The 22,373-nt window shown below is 37.5% G+C and overlaps 1 protein-coding gene across 1 annotated transcript; it reads right to left on the bottom strand.

The window, feature by feature from the left end:
* Positions 1–130: 130 nt before the first annotated feature.
* dph5 (diphthamide biosynthesis 5) lies at positions 131–19,791 on the bottom strand. The gene is made up of 7 exons (XM_066647810.1): positions 19,427–19,791; positions 17,338–17,462; positions 12,803–12,911; positions 8,488–8,608; positions 4,538–4,577; positions 1,872–1,975; positions 131–1,035 (listed from the first exon to the last, which is right to left on the bottom strand). The coding sequence occupies exons 1-7, from the start codon at positions 19,559–19,561 to the stop codon at positions 803–805; spliced, it is 867 nt and encodes a 288-aa protein (XP_066503907.1). The 5' UTR covers positions 19,562–19,791; the 3' UTR covers positions 131–802.
* Positions 19,792–22,373: the final 2,582 nt, after the last annotated feature.

The following is a 22,373-nucleotide window of genomic DNA, read 5'->3' as shown; positions in this document are numbered from 1 at the left end:
AACATGGAAATTTTGATGATGAATGTAAAACACTACTTTGTGCCTACTGCAGGAATTTTTAGAAGTTTGAGAGAAATCTACATTTATACAAATTATTTTTAAACTAAATCATATAAAAGCATTAGGCATTATCCCTAAATGGCAAGTGCTCCAAAAGCAAAAAACAATTCTTGAAAATAACACAGAGGTTTAACAGAGCCAGTGAATCACATCCAGAAACTAAATCTATATGTTGGCTAAAGTTTCTGTACTTTTATTAGAGGGATCAATTGATGTTCTAAGCAACATGACAAGACCTTGTTCAGGCTGATGAGACCATTTGTCAGGACATGGAAAAAGATAAAATAAAACCAAAAAAGGCACATATTCATATGGAGTGCATTTGGAAAGCCAATGCTGTTCAAAAAGGCACTACTTCAAATTACAGGACAACACTTTTCTGAAACACTAATCTGAGCCATATTTTCACCACATTTCCTCCTCTGTAATTCTCTTCTGCCATTTTCTGTCACACGACATGCACCATGGCTGCGTGTCTAATTAGGTGGCTTTTATTTGCTGAATGGCATAATAAAACGAAATGCTGGCCTGGCCATGTCTATAAGGAGGGGGGACTGGAGGGGAATTGCATGACAAGCAATAATTAGGTGATTTGTGTGGGGTTTTTTTAAACGACGGTATTGCTGCTGTTCCAGGTAGATCACCTGACCTGACTGCTTTCTGTATGTTAGGCCCCATTTCAGAATATGTATACCATTTACCAAATGTCGCTGTAGAAACTTTTCAGGTTTTTCTGAGGTTCTCAAGAGATATACGTGGAGCTGTCTGTCATTTTCAGGCTCTTCAGACCCACCGGGCCACTGAAGAGCCTGAGCATGTCCACCTCGAGTGGATGTAGGTGTCCACAGATGATCATTGAGTGCAGTGGTCCTCCCAGGTCACATGAAGCCATCTCTTGTAGAGATCCTGCTTGAATAGCCTGGTCATCAGCTCCCACCCGTGCAAGACCCACACACACTGTCTCCTCTGTGATTGCTGTGGCAACACAACAGGCATCATTCAAACCTAATCAGTTAACCAAGAATTAAATGATCAAACTCTTTCAATCAAACATAATCATATTTTCATGGACCACTTGACAGACCCCACCCCCCACACACCTCAGTGCTGACTGGGGCAGATGGTCCAGCCAGAAATCTCTTTTTTCTGAACTTGTCTAGGGGGTCCCAGAGGAGGGGGCAGGAGCCCACATGGGTTCACAATATACAAATGGGGTCACTGGGAAACTAGTCTGGAAGTTTATTCAATTATTTTATATCCATTTTATGTAAATGATTAGATGGGCAATTCACTTCTAAAATAGGATATTTCTTATAGAAATTAGACACACACCATAAAATGATTACAATTTAAATCCTTAAAGAGAAATCAGGACCAGAAACAGGAATAAATATTAAATAATTAGGAATTTGTATTTGGATTTTGCTTCAGCTGTCCAAAAACATATGGACACCCATGTTGTCCTTTTTGTCCTAGCAGTTTAAATAGAGCAGCATTTCTGTTTCCCAGTTCTAAGACTTCTGAAGTAATGAGTGAAGCTGGTGCTGAATCAAGTGCATCAACTTGGAATGTCTAGAAAATATTATTTGCTCTCTGTGTAAATTGTGCACTCAAAAACTCTTATTTTAAGTCATCTCATTTTATGAATCAGACACAAAAAACACAATGCAAAAACTTTGCAGAATAGTATGAAGCTTAATGGAGAATAAACGGGGTAATTTCAGGACTTTTGCATTTTGTGGTGGTAAAATGATGACTTATACATCCTTAAATATTTTTTTTTTCTGATCTAGATGTTCTTAATATCTCACCCAGTTCCTCTCCCCGTTCTCTGCAGTTTTGCACGATCTCCAGAAGCTGCGCAGCTGCTTGAGCCACGGTCATAAACCTGGGAGGCTCGTAAATCCTGCGGCCCCTTTGAAAGAGAGAGAGAAAGAAACACACACAAAACCCAGAGAGTTTAAGCGATGACGGATACGAGGCATTCTGCTAATGGACTGCATGTCCTTGTCTCTGCACTTGTTCTTATGGTATGTTCTTGTGGGTTTGAAGGGTTATTATGCTGCAGTGCTTACCCATGAGGAGGAATAGTTCTTGAGCTGTTAAGATGCCACAGGGAAGGTCTTAAATGTGCATTAGCATAACAGTGACGATCATTTGTCAAAACCTCAAGTTCCTTGTGTTTCAGTTGATAATGCCAGCTTCTCTTCATATTGTATAAGCATTTTATAATGACTGGACCGATTATTTAGGAGTATTTAGGAGTAAACTAGACACATTAACATTACAAAGCAAAATATTTCTCCCAAAATTTTGTTATTACACTTTTAATTTTTAAAATATCATATTTATATATATTAAAACGATTAAAGAAAAAAGCGCAAGGAAATAAAGGACAATCAATACAGTTTTAAAATCAACATATTTAAAAATTAAAAGTGATAAGTATGTTTTATTACTTGCAATATATTTATTTATAGATTTTAGAAAAATGAACAAAACGATTAGTTTAAAACGATTTGGCCCAATCATCAGGAAATAGCTGGTTCACCCTGGTGTTGCATGGTGAAAGAACAATAGGGCTTATACTTCTCTCTGGTCAGCCCTACTTCTCCCTTCATCGCAAGCACAATGCTCGTAGCCAGTGCAGGCCAAATTTTGGACACTCAGCATTTGCAAGCATTAGCAAGTTGAACTCTCCAGCACCATCTCTTTGCCTCCCAGGTTAGTAGCATTGTGTGTGTCTGGGGAGAGTCAAGTAATATGTGGAACTGGTGACAACTAAATTGAGGAGAATCCCTGGGTAAAATTTTGAAAGTCCCAAAAAAAAAAATTAAATTACAGCAGAAATCGTCCCATATTTAAGTGTGTTTCTTGTAGAGCAGGTGTCACAAATTGGCTTACTTCAGTCTGAATATAGCCCAGACACCGTCCTATCCAGACCTGGACCTATAACTGAAACTACTCAGAATTATAGAATTGAATAGCCATTATAGTGCAGGGCTAGTGGGCCAGGAGACGTACAGACCATTGTGCATATCACACGTAACATTACTGAGCCAATCAGATCTGTGAATTATAATGAGCACTGCGGCTCAATTGAACACAGGGCAGGAGTTAAGACACTGTTGTTCTGCGGCTAATAAAAATAGCCCACAGGAGTAGAATAAAGTCCCACCTTTCAGCAAAAAGAGCCAGTCAGATTGCTGGTTATCAATAAAGTCCAACCCTCCTGGACAAACAGCCAATCAACTTGGAAAAGAGTCGAGAATTGTAACTTAAAGTAGAGAAAGGCAGTAAAATCAACTACAAGACAAGACACTGTACACATATGCACATTGTTTTATTTTTTGACTTATATAAGATTTTATTTAGAGTATATATTAATAATTTGTCCAGTTCCAAATGTATTTGAAATATATTGAATTGTAATTTGATTTGAAATTCAGTTGTTAACTTCACAGAATGTTAAAATAACTTCTAGGCTGATGATACTGCAAGTTAGACATTATGATGTTCCAGTGCTTGGCTTGAGGAAATTTAACTGGACCTTAATAAATACCCTACTACTAATGTAGAGGATGTGATGATGTGATTATTTTCACTGAAAACATTCTAGAAATGTACAAAAATTTAATGTGACTGTCAACGAGTACATCTCTGTATTCAGCTATATAAACTGAATGTCTGTCTTTACTTAATTTGTAAAGGAAAAAGGGCCACAATATGCATTATTTTTTCTGAAGAGTAAAGGTTAGCAACCTCACTCGACAAGCATCTCACCCCAACCAACGACCCCAAATGCACGTGTTTATTCCATTTCCAAATAATGGTGCAACTGCGCCAGTAAATCTGGGAGAAATTAGGGCACTTTCCACTCTGCCCGAGGAACGTGGTCTTGGACTTAAGCTCTGCTCCTTCCACCATACGGAGTGGAACATGAAAACCCCACTCTGGTTCAGACAAAATGGGATCGAAAATTACAGTGCATGTGCCCATTGAAGAAATAATTATAGGACACTATAAAGTGAGCAAGGAGTTAACAAGCTTCCAGAAAGCTGGGACATAGTTCACGTGTGCTGAGGTATGAGAAATGTGTAAAATATGGCACTGAGCATTGGAGAATTCAATAAGCTTGGAAATCTAGAGACAGAGCATGTATGTGTTTACCATTCCCTATAAATTAAGATTATGGAAAAATATAACATGGTGTTTCTGGATGTGACCCAGGTCCCAGGGATAGTATTTTATGAATCCAAGTTAAACAAAATGCTACATTTCTCTTATTTCTTGTGTCTTTTTTTTCTTTTCAACCCTTCATGGCTTAAGCCAGCTGTATGTATAAATGTATGTTAAGTGGATGTTTGCAATAAACCTCAAACTCAGAGGCCCTTCTCTGACAACTCCCACAGACAAGATATAAATCACAACTGCCCCATTCCCTCCAAGCTGAAATGAGAAATAAAGAACCTCTTACCTCATTAGATTCTCCATGGACTGCTCTTTCACTTTGATATCTGTAAAACAGGAAATATATGATATTGAGATCCAGGATTAAAGCAATGGGCCACAAAATGCAGTGCGTTGCAGTGATTTACCAGTGGTTAAAGATTCTTGTTTGGCCCAACAGCTTTTAGAACCTGCTTTAGTAACTCAGTGACTATATATTATGTGGTAAAATTATGCATGGTAAAAAAGTGATGTGCAGTGTGGGGATTAAAAAAGTTCACTAACAGCCATCACCTATCACTAGCTTTCAATTGTCTTAAATCGTGCAGTGATTTAAAGTCATCTTTTTTGCTTATTCAAATTACATGGAAATGTGATGGCCTGCAGCCCTCTTCATGTTGTGTCACTGCCTTGTGGCCAATGATTCTGGGTAGGCTCAGGACCTACTGCGACCGGATGAAGAGGTTACAGGAGATGAATTATTCACTTTTCCTTATTCAGAGAATAGCAGAATAGTGAAGTGAGTGCTGAATATATTATTACTCCCCCTGCTGAAGTAAGTTAATAATTAATCCATAAATTACTATTAAAAGGAATGGTTACGACTGTGTGGAAATGCAGTTCTATGCTCCTTTTAATGTGGAACGAGGGAAATAAAGACTGTTTGTACATGGTTGAACTTGTCTGTAAGTTTTATTCACTCTTTGAATTACCACAGAGTCTCCTGAGTTTTGAGACATTTCCACCTTAAGTAATCCGAAACTCAAAAATAAGTCAATATTGCCCACCTATGGAGCAGGAATAGAGCATTTCTCAATTCGATTTGTGCTCTTCAACATATTGGGTTCTCTCCCTTGTTTAAAAATCTCCAGATCCCTCTGCCATGAGCAGAGAGAAAAAGAGAGATAAATAATAGCATACCGGAATGAGACGAATTTTCTTTTATTTGTTTACAGATGCTGTAGTTTCATGAACAGGTTTTGAACAGACCGGAGATCTAGCAAATAGTGAGGAAACGTCACCTCAAATATATATATATATATTCAGAGAAAGAATTTTTCCTGTTTGTGACGTCCAGTTAACTCCTTCCATGTTATGAAAAACTTATATCCATGTAAGAATTAAAACAGGTATTCCGTATGATTTGCATACTGCCCACTCCCAAATGCTCAGATAAAAGGTACTATACAGGTACATTATTGTCACTAATGGTACGAATAATGTAAATATTTGTAAACGTTCGTTATAGAACTGTTTAAACTAAAATAAAAAAGTACAAGTCCTGGAGATGAAATGGCAATTTAATCACATAGATTGAAATCTACAATTAACTTACGATATGGTACAGTAATGCGAAGTAACTAAATGTATTGTATATGTACCCTTAAGGATACCACCACAGTGACAATTTTTCTATGCGTGTTAAAAAAAAAATTATTAGCTGGAGCATTATCTGAATTCATGTCAAATCAGATGTTTTAGTCAATTATTTTGCCATGGGTTTAGTTATGTCTCAGCCAATCACACCCTAAAATGTAACCTCCTTTGCTCTGTTCTTCTGTGCTGGGTTGACTATAGTGACCACTTACACAACAGTGCCCTACAAAGCTCTATAAACAGAAATGATCTTAAAAAAGGTAAATACATTCATTTTATTTGGCCTGTGAGGAGAATACCAACAAAGACACTTCATTTACTAATCTCAGTAGTTACGCTAACAGCCTTCTGTGATTGCATATGGTAATCAGTGTCAGTTTGATGAACAGTCTCTCTTCTAGTTAGTAAAGGTAATGGCGAATGGACCAATCAGTGTGTGTATGTGTGTGTGTGTGTGTGTGTGTGTGTGTGCGCGCGCAGGCTTATTGTGTTTGATGAATGCGATTGCAGTCCGAGGTGGGAGGTGAAGCATTTAATCCCCGCCTCTCTGCTTGCTGTTGAATAATGAGCTTCATAACACTGATCATGTTCTTTCTGAGCCCCCTTTTCTTTCTCTTTTAAACCCCCTAACCCTTCTCAGCTTGGCTGCACCTGGGACCCCCAGCACACCACCCATGTACCACCAGCCATTGAGGGCAGAGGTATAACTCTGCACCCTCTAGGAAAGCACTAGTGTATTCATTACCCCGCTTAGAAACACACTGATGCAATAATCTAAACAAAGTATAAACTATAAATATATATTAAGGTTGTATAACCTAAAAGTTGGAATTTTTGGTAAAAAGCAATAAAAACCAGAATCTGAGATTTGTTCACTCTATTGAGCCTATTTTTTACTGAGGACAGAAGACATGTGTGTTGTGTTTAGAGAAGTCCACATTTCAGTTTTCTGGAAAAATGGATGTTGAGTTCTTTGTGCCAAAGATGAAGGGAATATGCAAAAGTATCCTCAGTTCCCAAACAATTTTAGATGTAATTACAACGAAAGTGGATGTAACACTCAGGTAAACATGGCTCTGTCCTATGTTTTAGAGTGTGTTGCAGTCATCAAATACTACATTTAATTATATTTAAAAATACAAAACCAGGTTGGCCAGTAAAAACTATAAAAATCTATTCTTTGTAGTTTTGTTTGTTAAAACAAAGTTTTAAAACAAAGAGGATTATCAAGTCACAGATATTTTTTTTTATTGCAATTTACATATAAATCCCTACTCTTTCAGAAATGGGGTTTGTATTTCTAGACAGATTGTCATTTTTTCCCCCCAGTTAATCGTGTCTAGAGACAGTGTCTACTGACAGATTCTTAGCTTGAATCTAAATGATCTGTCTTAAAACAAGTTAAAATGATCTAAACTGTCACTAGCTCATCTTAAAACAAGACAAAAAATATAGAAATAATTTAAACTATCTAGTACTGACAAGGTTTAAAATGGTTTCACTTGCTAAAATATGATTTTTGTAAGAATTTCTAAACCAGGATTCTCAATTCTTCTGACTCAGCTCGTAGTTTACTGGCAATGTAAATAAGAGTCAGTTCCAGTTTTGAAATTGTACTGTGTCCAAATGTTTGTAGAAACCTCTCATATTTGGCTACTTTTATAAAGGTGCACACATTGTAAACATGGCCTGTATATTCTCTGCAGAAAAGAATATCATGAAATCGGACGATTACCATGGCTAATGGCAAACAATGGATAGAGGGGTAGAAACTGCCAGCATTGGTCTGTTGAGCAGTGGCAATGTGTATTTTAGAGCAATGGACCTTATACCCTTGGGCTGATTTGGAAGTTTTTGTGATCCAGAACTAATCATCCTACATCAGCAGGTTACCTCAGTAATAATAACAGTTACTATATCCACCAACAACAAACAAAATCATAGTCCCCACCATATACACTGTGAACCCTCAAACAGTGTCTGCTTCCATTCTGGACATTGGAGAATGGGGCTACGTGTTCAGGAAGCTAAATCTCCACCACAAAACCCAATAAACCTAAATTATCCTTGCCCCGTGCAGACCATCTGCCTCCCTCAGGTACTGCAGTCTACCAGAGAGACACACTTGCTCTTTGGGCCCTTTGTGTTTCTGAATTAGACCCTTTAATGTGCACCACAGGGAACATATGGAGGGAAAGGTCTTTTCACTGATCTGTAGGGAACCAACAGAGCACAGGGGGCTTCCAAGTCCCCAAAGATGCATTAGGTTTTGACGTGTTCATTGGGGAAATGAGCACCAAAGAACCAGGCTGATTGTGAATGTTTATGACTTCACCTTTAAGGAGAAATAAGTCATATTTAACAAACAAAATTAATAAAAGTGATTACTTATTATTTTTACATGTTTACAAATTGCTTTTTACTCAATAACTGAGCTAATTTATACTTCTAAGACCAAGTACATCCCTTGGCAATATTTGGTTTATAGATAATAGATGTGGAATAAAAATATGGTTATACTGTTATTCATTTCTATAAAGAACACCTCATGCTCCTGTGAAATTTGTTGTGGCTTTACTTTTACAGAAAACACATACTTACCAAGGAGACAAAGTGTATGCAAGCCCATATCCCTGTTCTTCTTGATCTTACTGTAGAAGCTTTCTGGTCTCCAGTTGTCCGTCCAGAACACAATGGATACAGTCTCACCAAAATTGTACAGCTAGAAAAGCATCAGTTAAAATAATCAAGTCAGCAATTGGTGCAGCATAGTGGGTAACACCACTGCCCTCTTGACATTGTACTGTGATTCAAAGCCATGTCTGGGCAGCAACACAACTATTTATCAATAAAAGTCCTAGGGCATGACTTCTAATGCTACAGAGTCTATAACATTATCAAGAACTGTAAGTCACTTTGGATAAGAGCATCTGCAAGATGCCATAAATTTAAAGATAGGTAAGGAGTAAGAAGGTAAATCCTACTTATTCACATTTATCCTTATAGTCATGTAATATAAGAATTATAAGAGATTTTTGTAGACATGTTAGTAGCACATGAAATAAAATATCATATTGTTTTATGTAAACTATTTCAGAATTTTTAAACAGCTTCAGAATTTTTTTTCCTTCACTTTTCCTTATAATTTGAAGCATGGCAGTGCTTTAAGATCATGTTGACATTTCCTTAGGAAATGGACCAACATAAATACATGGAATAAAACCTTGTTACCTTAGTCAAAATTTAGAAAGAAAAAAAGAATAATAATAATAATAATTTTTTGCCTTGGCCTCTGCAGTTACATACTTGTAGACACATTACAAACAGTGATTATTTAATTTATTATTAATTATGTTCCATGCTTTCTAATAAACATGATCAGACAACTACTACTTCCTTTTTAGTCTTCAGTATATATATATATATATATTTTTTTTTTTTATTAATATAATTATTAAAAGGTTTACCACCCCAATTCCAATGAAGTTGGGACATTGTGTAAAATGTAAATAAATACAGAATATGATGATTTGCAAATCCTTTTCGACCTATATTGAATACACTACAAAGACAAGATATTTAATGTACAAATGGATAAACTTTGTTTTTTTTTTTTGCATATATTGCCTCATTTTGAATTTGACCACAGAACACTTTTTCACTTTGCATGGTAAAATTTTAACTTGCACTTGTAGATGGAGAGATGAACTGTGTTCACTGACAATGGTTTTCTGAAGTGTTCCTGAGCTCATGTGGTAATATCCATTAAAGAATGATGTTGGTTTTTAATGCGGTGCCAGGATCGAAGGTCACGGGCATTCAATGTTGGTTTTCAGCCTTACCACTTACTTGCAGAGAGTTTCTGAAACTTTTGATGATATTATGGACTGTAGATAATGAAATCCCTAAATTCTCTGCAATTGCAAAGGCTTGTATTAAATATCAGAATTGACTATTGGCTTATATTTGACACTGATAATTTGTGTTACTATGGACTGGAATAAAAAGTGAAATAGACTCATCCCTAACAGTCCCTGAGTTGTATTACGGTTATTGTTCATTATTTCTAAGGCCTTGCCATTCAGGTGTGTTTAGTGAATTTGATTGCTGCAGCAGATCACACAAGGTGCTTCCTGTTATTCAGAGTATGACATCACTCCCAGCTCTAGAGCTGAGACTACTTCTATACAGCTGAGACAACAACAACATACTGTTTATCTTACTGGTCCTGTGCAAAAGAGGCATACACAGGGCCTTAAAAAGCTATAAGAAAAAAGTCTGTCAGATTTGTCTGATATTAAATGATTAGTCTGAGAGAAATATTGATTTTTGTTTACCCTGGTGGTAACACACGCTAGTTATTTTATACCATCTTAAAACAATCCACATATCTGCCCCTTTTTTCACAATGATAATAATTGTTAACAAATTATTTGGTGGTTTCCCAGATAAGTCCTGGACTACACAGAATTTTGGATTGTGATACTTCATTGTAATGAGAATATTGTCCAAAGTAAGCTTAATCCTTGTCTGGGAAATCACTCTTTATGCACTATATCGCCATGAACCAAAACTACTCTTCAAATCTATCATAAACAGTGATGAAGGGGTCATCACTTCCAATGAAGGGGTGTTTTGTCCCCTTAAGCCTAGCTGGAAACTGAGAATTCTTATCCACACAAGGGGGGAACTAAATAAAAAGACTGAGGACCACAGGTGGAACACTAGGTTCAAAGGAACACTAGGTAGTATTTTTCCATTAAAATTTCAGTTGCAGAATCACTGTGATGCTCCACTGAAATGTAATAAGGACAACATTGCTACTCTGGATTCAGCACTGCAGAAAGTACACAATGTAACTTTTGGAGGAACGTAGGAACCCACCACCCCTTGATTTCAAGACAATGCTTTATAAGTTAATTACACTCCACAAATCTAGGGGAGTCCAGGAGCACAAATGCCAAATCTTACCTAGTATTCCTTTTAATGTGTAGCTGCTCTAGAACATCCCAATATATTCCATGATTTATTAGGGACATTATAGTGAATTCACTATTATTAGAGGTGTCTACAAAATTCTAAGCATATAGGGTATTTGGGATGCATGGATCTTGTCCTATCCAATGTGAAACATTGGAATTTGTTTCTTAGCACACCACGTTAACTTCATATAAAAATAAATCTAAAAATTATTATATAAAATTAAAGTATGACAAAACACTTCTAACCAATAACAGAAGGTTAGTCAGACAAGCACAACACACTTGTAACAACAATAGAAGAAGAATGTTGCCGGTGGGTATAGCCGTTCTTAATTAGGAAATCAAAACCTGCCATTCTGTTCTATTATTGCTTTGTCTCTGAGATGTAGGAGGATTGACTCCAATTAGTGTCTGATTTGGTTGGTAATGACGGCCCTAACTCGGCTAATCCCAAAGTAGCCCAGGGAGCTGGTGGCACTTTGAGGAAGAGGAAGGCCTATTGTGTTGATCTGGGATCAGTTCTTGTTGCAAATTTCTGCAAAGCCTATTTAAAAAGCAGTTCTCATGTCAGCAGTTAGTGGCACTGTGAAAAAAGCCCAATGCCACTGGCCTGGGGCAGAGTTGCATTTGGGAGCAGCTGGTCCTCAGTGTTGCACAATACTGCTGTGACAGCTCAATACGCCAGGGCTTTTATTGATGAACTCACCCTTAGCACTGGGTCTGCATGCAGCTACGCTTCTTCTTTTATTCATACACTCTCAAACACTCTGCCCACATGTCATTCTTACAAAGGTGAGGCTGCTGTTTGATCCCTATTAAAGAAACACACCAAATCATGGCTTTTTTTTTTAATAGTACTTTCATACTCAAAAAACTGGAACACTGTCATCGGGTTTTGCTTAGAGTTGACTAGTGAAGCCTGAATTTTCACTCAAGTATTGTATTGTAAAGTATTGTAATATAGATAAAATAATGACTGCAGTAAAATGTCCTCCCAAAAACCATCTGAAGAGAAAAGAAGCAGAAAAGCAGCATCTCAACAAAATCTCCTTTTCTAAAATATTAGAGGAACTTCATCCAGCATATCAGAATTAGAAAGGAAATTTGTAGAGATCTATTCTCTTAATTTTGTTCCAAAACAAAAATCAAAAACTCCAAAATTAATGGTGTGAGCAATCACAGAGTAGCACAGCAACACCCAGAATGTAATCAAAAGAGACAAGCTTCTGTTTTCTTCCAAACTCTGCCCTCCTGATACAGTACCACGATAGATTCTCTGCCAGGAGATTGTCTAATTAATCTTCCTTGGATTGTAACAAACATCCCCTCACATTTTACCCAAACAAGATTTATTTGGGTATGCATAATGAAGACCTCATCGTTTTTCCTGGCAGTGTCTGGGCTTCATTAAAGTTGAGGAGATGCAACCTCAACTTTAAGGAAGCCCAGACACTGCCAGGAAAAATGATGAGGTCTTCATTATGCATGGCAAAACAGAATATATCTCACCTAATCTAAGCAATGTACTGCTCATGATAAGCAGTAAAAATGCCCCTTGAGCATGTGTGTTTGATTGGTTGAACATCCAGAAAAAAAATATGTTAGGGTAAAATTAATAGCACATATTTCTTCACAACTTTAAATTATATATATATATAACATTTTGAATAGTGTGAACAATTCAACAAGAACAAGATTGAATGATGCAAATCTTGAATCTTAGCCAAGTGTACTGGGTTGAAAGTGAGAAAATAACACTTGAAATTAGTTGCAATGAAAAAATCTATCACCTGTGGTATGGTATAAGTATTCACCACTGATTGGTATTTGATATGGATATTTGGTGTCTGTATTAAGGAATAGCTTATATTTAGTATTGAGTACTGGAACTGGTGCGGGCTGGGTGTGTGTGTGTGTGTTAGTGAGGGGCTTACCTGAAGTCCACAGCAACCCACTGCACTCATAATGGATGCATTATGAATGACCCTGTACTTTATTCCAGCATTCACTGCTCTCAGGACAAGGTCACTGTGTGTTGTTGCTCTACAAGTGAGAAATAAAAATAATAAATTGCCAAATTATTTTATGTGCATCACATAGCTGTATAATTAGATGGGTATTCTCCAATATGTACAACGCAAATATAATTCATAGGATATTAGAAACACATTTTAAAGGGAACATATGCCTCTTTTTAAGTTACTTTTGAAGTTCTTCGCAGAAAATCACTCTCACATAAAGAGATATCACCAGCTCTAATCTTGCCATTTTCTGTCCCTTTCAGAATGAGCAGTTTAAGGGCTCTGTCAATTTTATGCAAATAAGCCATTGCTAGCCACGCCCCACCCAGTCCCTGCATTTGTCTGATTCTATAACAGCTGCAGTCCTTAAGGTATAACAGCAGAAACAAAAGAAAATGTAACTGTAGTGTGCAGGTTTTGTCACCTTAAATGATTCAGTAGTTTTGTCCAGGCACCTGTAACTGCTTCACTGTTTAAGGTGTTTAATGAAAACTTTAAATATGCCGGTGTTAGTGTGATTGTGTGAATATAGCAGCAGCATTTCAAGTGGAAATGAAATTTTGAAGAACTCAATTTAGCACATGGAAATAACCATTTCATTTATATTTTAGGTGGTTTGAAACAGTAAGCAACTTTTAGACTGTACTGGTGTCTTTGGGGAATTTTAAATGAGTACTAGATAGTATAAACATTTTTATAAAAATTCAGTGTATGTTCAGCTTCAAAGTTTGGTTCATGACACTGTGGCACTGCAAGGTTTTAAAGTTGTGGATAGCAGCTGCGAAGTGCATGCCCCATCTATAATTATATTCCCATGGCTATTATTTATTAACAATCCAACTTCGACACGTTTACCTTACTGCTGTTCCTTCAGCTCAGTCCCATGGAGTGTGTTTTTTTTTCTATTTTCATTTCCTGAAGGATACTTTCTCTTCATCTTCTGATTATACACAAACTCTTCTTAACTTGAGACGAGAGGGGCCTTTGTTAACTTGTGTGGCCATATGCAACATGCGTAGTGAGTGTATAGGGAGGTCTGGCTATGCCTGCACAAACACCTTTTTTCTCATGCATGGAGTGTTTATAGGAGCAGTAGAGACCCAAATGGAAATACACAAGCACTCAAAAGTGAGTTTTGCATAATATATCCCCTTTAAGTGTGAGGTAAACATTGCGGTGAAATAGGTCCCTACATAAATAATCTGAAAGAGCAAAAATAAGTATGAAGCAGAAATAAAGTAATAATCTAATTTCTTTTCATAATGTTTAGCGTGGGCGGCACAGTGGTGCAGCAGGTAGTGTCGCAGTCACACAGCTCCAGGAGGTTGTGGGTTCGATTCCTGCTCCGGGTGACTGTCTGTGAAGAGTTGGTGTGTTCTCCCCGTGTCTGCGTAGGTCCCCTCCGGGTGCTCCGGTTTCCTCCCACAGTCACTGGATTGGCGACTCAAAATGTCGGTAGGTAGGTTGGTGTGAGTGAATGTGTGTGTGTCTGTATTGCCCTGTAAAGGACTGCCGCCTCCCCCAGGGTGTATTCCCGCCCAATGACTCCAGGTAGGCTCTGGACCCGCCGCAACCCTGAACTGGATAAGTGGTTACAGATTATGAATGTATGCGTTTAGCGTTTCAAGAGATCTTCAAGCTTTTCTGCTGCCAGCAGTGACAGAAAACTTAATTTTACTTCATTTACAGAAAAGAGCCCAAATGTTTAGTCTTAGTTATCGAAATATATTATTAAGCTTTATTAAACCCAAACATTCTTCAGGAGATGGAAAATAAGGAGCAAAGCTCCCCATCAAGTTTTGTGTGGTTTTGGGGCAGGAAAAATGCTGAGCCAAACTTTTAGCAGACCTCCACTTCAACTTCAGTAGCACGAGAAGATCAAGACCTTCCACAAGCTTGTCCTGCCAGAACATTCTGTGTTTACGTAGCAGTCAGGTCAAAGATGGCTATAATCCTGTCCTCAAACCAGGGTTTATGCCGTACCACATAAATTCAGAGAATCGAAACCATTTCCATTATTTGTATTCCCTCTGATAGAAGGTCTTTGGAGAATGTTTGGTGGGCTGTGGTGGACAGGCACGACAGCTATTCATTGAAAGCATGCACCCAAATGAGAACTGATGGGGCTTAAAACTTAAAGTGAAATTTAGAATAAACCCAGCTTATTAATCTTCAGTCTAATAATAATAACAAAAACAAAACCAAATCCAAAACTTTAATTTATATAAATGTCCCTCTCTCAATCAGTGAGCAGTGAGCACCCCAGCTCAGGCCAGAATTAAGAATAAAAGGAAACAGGACTGTCTGGAGCAGCTGCACAAGGTAACTGTACCCAATGCCAAGCTTTAGCTTGAGGGGTATAAAACCAGTTTATCACTGGACAGTGGAGCAGCTGCATTCTGTGGAACAATTATGTTCCTTTATCCTCCTGGCACCCTAGTAAAAAAAAAAAAAAGGGTAGAGCCCATGACATCTCAAAATTATGTGTGAAAGAGGCATTAAAAGAGTGGAGACTGTTACTACAGCAAAGGGGCAGGGATCCAACTACTTATTTATACACCTAACTTCAGAAGAAATAATGGATGAGGTGTCATCCACACATGGTCATATAGTGCATGTCTTGAAAGAGTTTAGTAAAATCTATTTAGTAAAAAGGAAGATCAATTTTTTTTACCTTGTTTACATAATGTAATGAGCTAGAAAATGCCAAAGGCACTCTCAAACAGGTAAAGTCAGACAGCTGGGGTTTCTTATGTCATATATCTAAGAAAGTAATCTTGTCAGTTTGTGGGATGGGGCTATCAAGCTGCAGGCAAGAGGCAGAGGCTCTTTCCTACCCTCTTCTAAACGTTTCTTAGAGTACACTTCTTTTGGCGCTTTTCCACTGCATACAACCTGCACAACTCTACTCGACTCAGCACAACTTTTTTGTTTTCCACTGGCCAAATCTGGTACCTTGTCCCTGGATCCGGGTAGGTTTTCAGTCCCAGCAGCCTTGGGGTTCCAACCGTACCGAGTAGGTACTAAATGGTGACGTGTAAACCCTGTAGAGCGCTGATTTGCCAAAGCTATGTCAATCACCACAAAATGCAGAATTCTTTAAAATCTCTTAAATTACAGCAGCTTTGCCACTTATTCTTTATCGGACTCACAATGGCATCTCGTAACTTTACCTTGAGGTGTTTTGAAGAGGTTTACATGCTCCTTGGGTCGGCATGACAAAGGCTCCATACTCCCTATTACAGATCAGTGAATCATCACAATGTTTATGAAGCTGTATTTTTAAGGTAATTTTAGTATTCTGTTAAGATGAAAAAGCATTTACCTGACTCATTTATTAATTAAAACACTCGTGCTGATACTATTGGATCAGACACAGCAGTGCTGCTAGAGTTTTAAAGCCCTCAGAGTCACTGCTGTTATGAGTAAAGTCCACCAACCAAAAATGTCCAGCGAAAAGCATCCTGTGTCCACTGATGATGTACAACACAACCAACACAAACTATATCTCAAGAGATGAGCTACTGTCTCTGACTTTACAGCTTTCCAATTCCTGGCTACTTTCCAGAGAGCTGCTACTATTGTTTTCCATTTCAATCATTCATTCATTCATTCATTATCTGTAACCGCTTATCCAATTCAGGGTCGCGGTGGCTCCAGAGCCTACCTGGACTCATTGGGCGCAAGGCAGGGAATACACCCTGGAGGGGGAGCCAGTCCTTCACAGGGCAACACAGACACACACACATTCCCTCACACCTACGGACACTTTGGAGTCACCAATCCACCTACCAACGTGTGTTTTTGGACCGTGGGAGGAAACCGGAGCACACCCACGCGGACACAGGGAGAACACACCAACTCCTCACAGACAGTCACCCGGAGCGGGAATCGAACCCACAACCTCCCTGGAGCTGTGTGACTGCGACACTACCTGCTGCGCCACCGTGCCACCCCCATTTCAATTAACCCACTGAAAAATCTGGTCCTATTATACATCAAAACATGATTGGTGGATTCCACTGCCAATTTTGAATAGCTGGTATTTAATCTAAAATCTAAGGCCATGTACTCAGCTCCTAATATCTTGAACAAAGGCAGAGTTAGCTTTGTTGTGTTTCCCAAGGTACCATGGAGAAAAATTTTGTTTTGCTTCAATTAAACATTCAGAAACAAATCAAAGTAAGTAGTACAGAAATACTTAGAGATTGAAAAACAAGCTATATATGGCTTTAAAAAACAATCAACTAAAAACCACAGAAATGTATATCTTCACTTGCCAGAAATCATTAAAGTTTCTCTGTAGAGTGCAGATTGCTTTATGGCTGGTGCCTATTAGAGCTACATAACAAGCCACAAGACAAAAGCAGATAATAAAGGAAATGACTAGGCAGCAGAAAGATAATTGCAATGACCAAAGCAGCTTTTTGTGGTTGTACCAATCTTACCCAAAAGGATCCCCCACTACAAGAAAAGCAACATCACTGACATCAGCCCCCTTCAAAATATCATCTGCCTCCTGTTCTACCATGTCTCTGTCTGCCAGCAGTAGTTCACGTCCATAATACTCCTCCTGCCAGAATAAATATACACACAACAGTCAGAAATTACATCATCTTCAGCATAATTCATGATTTCAATCCAGTCTTGAACTGTTTAAATGAATATAAAATCTGCATTTATTCTTTAAATCCAAAAGTTTGCTGACAGCTCTTTGAACAAGTGAACTGAGCTATTTTAAGCTGCACGTTACTGATTTCAGCTTATATACAACAGAATGGGATAATCTGGAGCAACTGCACATGAGCCTAAACACAGTATGCTCAATGTCAAGCATATGCTAGAAGATTAGAACACAGAATAATATTTTATGATGAGAGGTCTTTAAGCATCAGTAGTCAATGTCATGATCATATAAGGAGCTCTGTATCTAATCAGACTAATCAATCAAATAAAGGTGTTTCTGAAAACTTTTGCCCTTGTCATTTGCTTTAGTAATATCTTTTTCCATAAAGAATTCTTCTCCTGAGTGTCATTAGATCCTATTAATTATGTAGTTTTTAAGAATTAAAGTGTGACTATAGCTAATGACTAATACTGTGGCACATCGCACTGACTGTAAATTAGAGCAAAATCTTGCCAAAACAACCCACACAAAGCAGCAAGTGTTTTCAAAATGGCAAGTTGCTCTGTTAGTAACAGCTTACATTTTCAGTAGCTAGTTCTTTATAAAAACTTTTCAAATTTTTACATATTACTTTTGAGCAGAAGTGTTTGTCTGCTTTTAGTATTATTTGTATTTTGACTCTCATAAACAAAAAATGCTTACTGCCAGAAATTTAACAAAATTTCAGAGATGAATCTAAGCTGAAAGACATGTCTTGACTATTAAATGTCATTAAAAAAGTGTGACAGTCTGGACTGTTTTTTTTTTTTTGAACAAGGTTCCACACTGGGTACCTAGTCAGAACAAAGTGCATTAGCATATATATCAGACTTGAAGTAATGTTCAGCCTGGTTCATTCTAAAGGACAGAGAGAGGCTGTGACGAATAGTAAAATATTATTTACTTAATTATTGAATTTTAATAAATTTTTTAAAATAATTTTTACATAAACCAAATATCAGGAGTGAAAATAAAGTATAAAATGTAAGATATGAGCCCAATATGAGCTCATATTGGTCAGTTTGGAATTAAAGGAACTATCAGTCATTCATGTTACAAAACATGTTATGTTAAAGCAAAAAATGTTTTCATTTAATTCTTCAGCTCATGTGGGTTGCACTTTATAGAGCAATGCAAAGTAATAAATAATTAAAACAAACACTTAATTATAAATATTGTTTGAAAATGCTTGTGGTAGAAATTACCTATTGCTCATTTAAAGGAAAAATACACAGATCAGCCAAATATCCTTCTTGTTTCTACACTCACTGTCCATTTGTGTCAGTTCTATAATTACAGAATGTATTCCACCTGATGCAGTGATTACTTTGTTAGCCCACTTTCATAATGTTTTTCAAAGGTCAGGACCCCCCACAGGACTACAACGTAGTAATGTGGTGGTGATATGTTAATGTGTATTGCGCTGATATGAGTGGATCATACACAGCAGTGTTATTGACTTTTTAAGCACCTCTTTCAATACTTGACTAAAAATAATAAAATCAAATAAAATGTATTTATAATTCGTCACAAAGTAACATTACTGCAAATATATTCAGCCAAAAGCTGTAGGCAGCATACTGAGATCACTGATGAAGGACTAGAAGATGACACAGTGGTTGCAGTGTTTAAAGCTCCAGCATCAATGCTCTGTCTGATCCACAATTATCAGGGCAACATAACTATCATGCAGTCGCCACCACCTGAGGGTGGTCACCCAGTACTGAAGTGGTTACCAAAGATTGCAGAGCAAGTGGAGCTACTAAAGTTCCTAGTATGACTTGGTTCAGTCAGATGCTACTAAAACCATATAGAAAATAATGAAAAAAGAGATATGACTCTCTTCTCTAAAGGAAGATATGTTTACCCACCAGAGCTTCTTTCCCCACAGTCAGGATAGAGGTGTAGGCTTCTAGATAAACTCGACTACAGCCTTTTATGATCTCTAATCCTCTCACTGTGATATCTTTCGCATCCCCGAGACCAAGACCGATAAAATACAACATAATTTTAAAAATTCTTTATAACAGACTAAATATTAAATTAGAGCAGCTGTGTTTGAGCTCTAATGCTAATACTCAGGCTCTCAAAGTATATGTATTGTACAGGAGAGCGCTCTACTTGTTATCAGACAAAGTCGGACGTTCAAAATCCTATAAAACAGCGAGAGAGAGAGAGGCTCTCTAGAACTGCTTTAACATCATATTTAATGTTTCTGATGTTTCTCACGTGCTCCTTTCAGAAGAAACCGGCATCTGTCTGCAGTAACAGCCTTCTTTTTGCGACAATGTCGTCATTTTCAGACAATGGGTACATACTAAACCACGCGATGTACACTACACACTACGCACTTAATCTTTTATATTCAGCAACAGTAGGGTATGGTGTTCTCCCGTGTAAAAATACAGTTGCAAATATACAATATAGAGTTAAGGTCAGACATAAATATGAATGCAAAAATTATGATATTTCATTAAGCTAGTAAAGTGCAAAATAAAGGAGACAAAATAACACATACACACTAACAGACTTTTAAAGAGATTTATAAAAATACAAAACTCACTGTTTTTCATTTCTGTGGGAGAAATGATACAATCAAAAGATATATATATATATATATATATAGACAGAAAAATAGACAGATGAGAGAGAATCCAAGAATTCCTCTTATTACAAAGTTGCTTAGTTTTAGCTGAGGGAGAGGAGCACAACTGGTGCATCTGAGGGGATTGACTGCCCCCTGTTTTGGGCATTATAACAAATTTAGCAGTCCTAATCTTATATTGTTTCATAAGTAAAGCTAAATGTAGACATGCTGTCTTTTCTGTTGTGAGACATATATGCTATATGGGAATTTAAACATACTGTAAGAACATACTGTAAAATGGATGACTGTTTCTAGATGCTAAATGCCCCAACAGGTACCATATTGTGCTCCGTCAGGCCAGAGTTCCACTGCTTCATAGTCCAGTCCTGGGGGGCTTTAGTTTTTACCCACCTAGATCTGCAGCTGAGTTCAATCACTTTAATCTGAATGTTTTGTTTTTAATAGGTAATGGGCTTTTTGAAAGTATTAAAAAATTAAAAAATAATAAAAATTAATTTTCTACAGTGTAAACTGATGGTGAATCCCTACATTTCTTGTCCGATCTGTGCTCACATTTTCAAAACTTTAAACACAATTAGCACAAAATCTGTCAGTTGTGAACTATGCCATTAACACTATTCATGATGTTTTTGCAAAATTTGCAGTCAATTAACATAAAGTACTTATATTTTCTGTATATACTTTCTGTATATTTACTTTCTGTATATCAGCTTTCCCATTACCAAAATTATGGACCTTTCTTGTCTCAATTACAAAATGCTTGCATAAAGCAAGACACAAATTAAGACCTAATGTTCAAAACCTCAAATACAGTATAATAAATCTATTTCTGAAACATCAGCATCTGAACAGCAATACTGAAACAATTGATAAGCATTTTTGAACGAACAGATCATTGACACATTTAGAAATATCTGATGTAAGTAGAGGAACCACAGCTGATTCCAATCTTAATCTGAGATATAAGCAAGTGCAGAGGTGCTGTCACTGACAAAAACTAATCCCAAGGGTCTTTCTGGATTGAGTGTGGGTACACAGCACCATACAGGAGCAGAGAGAGTGTGAGGGAGTTATAGAAAATAAAGTCTGGCCAAGGGAAAATTCTGAAACAAAACCCATTCAAAAATGGGAGGGGGATTCAGAAAGACTGGACTGCAGCTGGAGTTAATGCTTCAAGAACCACCACACACAGACGTATGCAAGGCATGGGTTTCAGCTGTCACATTCCTTGTGTCAAGCCACTCTTGAACAAGAGACAGTGTCAGAAGCGTCTCGCTTGAGCTAAAGACAATAAGGACTGGACTGCTGCTGAGTGGTCAAAAGTTACATTCTCTGGTGAAAGAAACTTTGCATTTCCTTTGGAAATCAAGGTCCCAGAGTCTGGAGGAAGAGAGGAGAGGCACAGAATCCACGTTGCTTGAGGTCCAGTGTAAAGCATCCACAGTCAGTGATGGTTTGGGGTGCCATGACATCTGCTGGCGTTGGTCTGCTGTGTTTTCTGAGGTCCAAGGTCAACGCAGCCTTCTACCAGGATGTTTTAGAGCACTTCATGCTTCCTGCTGCTGATCAGCTTCATGGAGATGCAGATTTCAATTTCCAACAGGACTTGTCACCTGCACACAGTGCCAAAGCTACCAGTACCTGGTTTAAGGACCATGGTATCCCTGTTCTTAATTGGCCAGCACACTCGCCTGACCGTAACCCCATAGAAAATCTAGGCAAAAGGTAAGTATTGGGTGCTGTACATGCTCATACTTTTCATGTTCATACTTTTCAGTTGGCCAGCATTTCTAAAAATCCTTTTTTGTATTGGTCTTAAGTAATATTCTAATTTTCTGAGAATTTGAATTTGGTGTTTTCATTAGTTGTCAGTTATAATCATCAAATTAAAAGAGATAAACACTTGAAATACATCAGTCTGTGTGTAACGAATGAGTATAATATACAAGTTTCACTTTTTGAATGGAATTACTGAAATAAATCAACTTTTCCATTATACTCTAATTTTATGACCAGCACCTGGATATCTCACAGACAGAGGAAGACTGCTGAATTTGTCTAATTTCATGTAAGTGTGTGTCTTTGCCTGATATATTGTAAAGGGAAGGTGGTGGGGAGACATTAGTTAAACATGAGTTAGTGTGTACATAAAACTCCATATAGCTGCTCAGAGTAACCGTAAAATTCACATGTTTTACTGTAACCTGTTA

This window comes from Hoplias malabaricus, chromosome 16 (genome assembly GCF_029633855.1).
Source record: "Hoplias malabaricus isolate fHopMal1 chromosome 16, fHopMal1.hap1, whole genome shotgun sequence".
In the NCBI taxonomy this organism is placed as follows: Eukaryota; Metazoa; Chordata; class Actinopteri; order Characiformes; family Erythrinidae; genus Hoplias; species Hoplias malabaricus.
This window is presented reverse-complemented; position numbering and strand designations above follow the sequence as displayed.

What these genes read in the sequence shown, in the direction of transcription:
- dph5 (XM_066647810.1), bottom strand. Translation starts at nt 19,561, where the DNA reads ATGTTGTATTTTATCGGTCTTGGTCTCGGGGATGCGAAAGATATCACA. An exon ending in GTAGTGGGGGATCCTTTTGG is followed by an intron (nt 12,912 to 17,337) that starts GTAAGATTGGTA and finishes TCTCACTTGTAG; the next exon opens with AGCAACAACACACAGTGACC. An exon ending in TGGGTTGCTGTGGACTTCAG is followed by an intron (nt 8,609 to 12,802) that starts GTAAGCCCCTCA and finishes ATGCTTTTCTAG; the next exon opens with CTGTACAATTTTGGTGAGAC.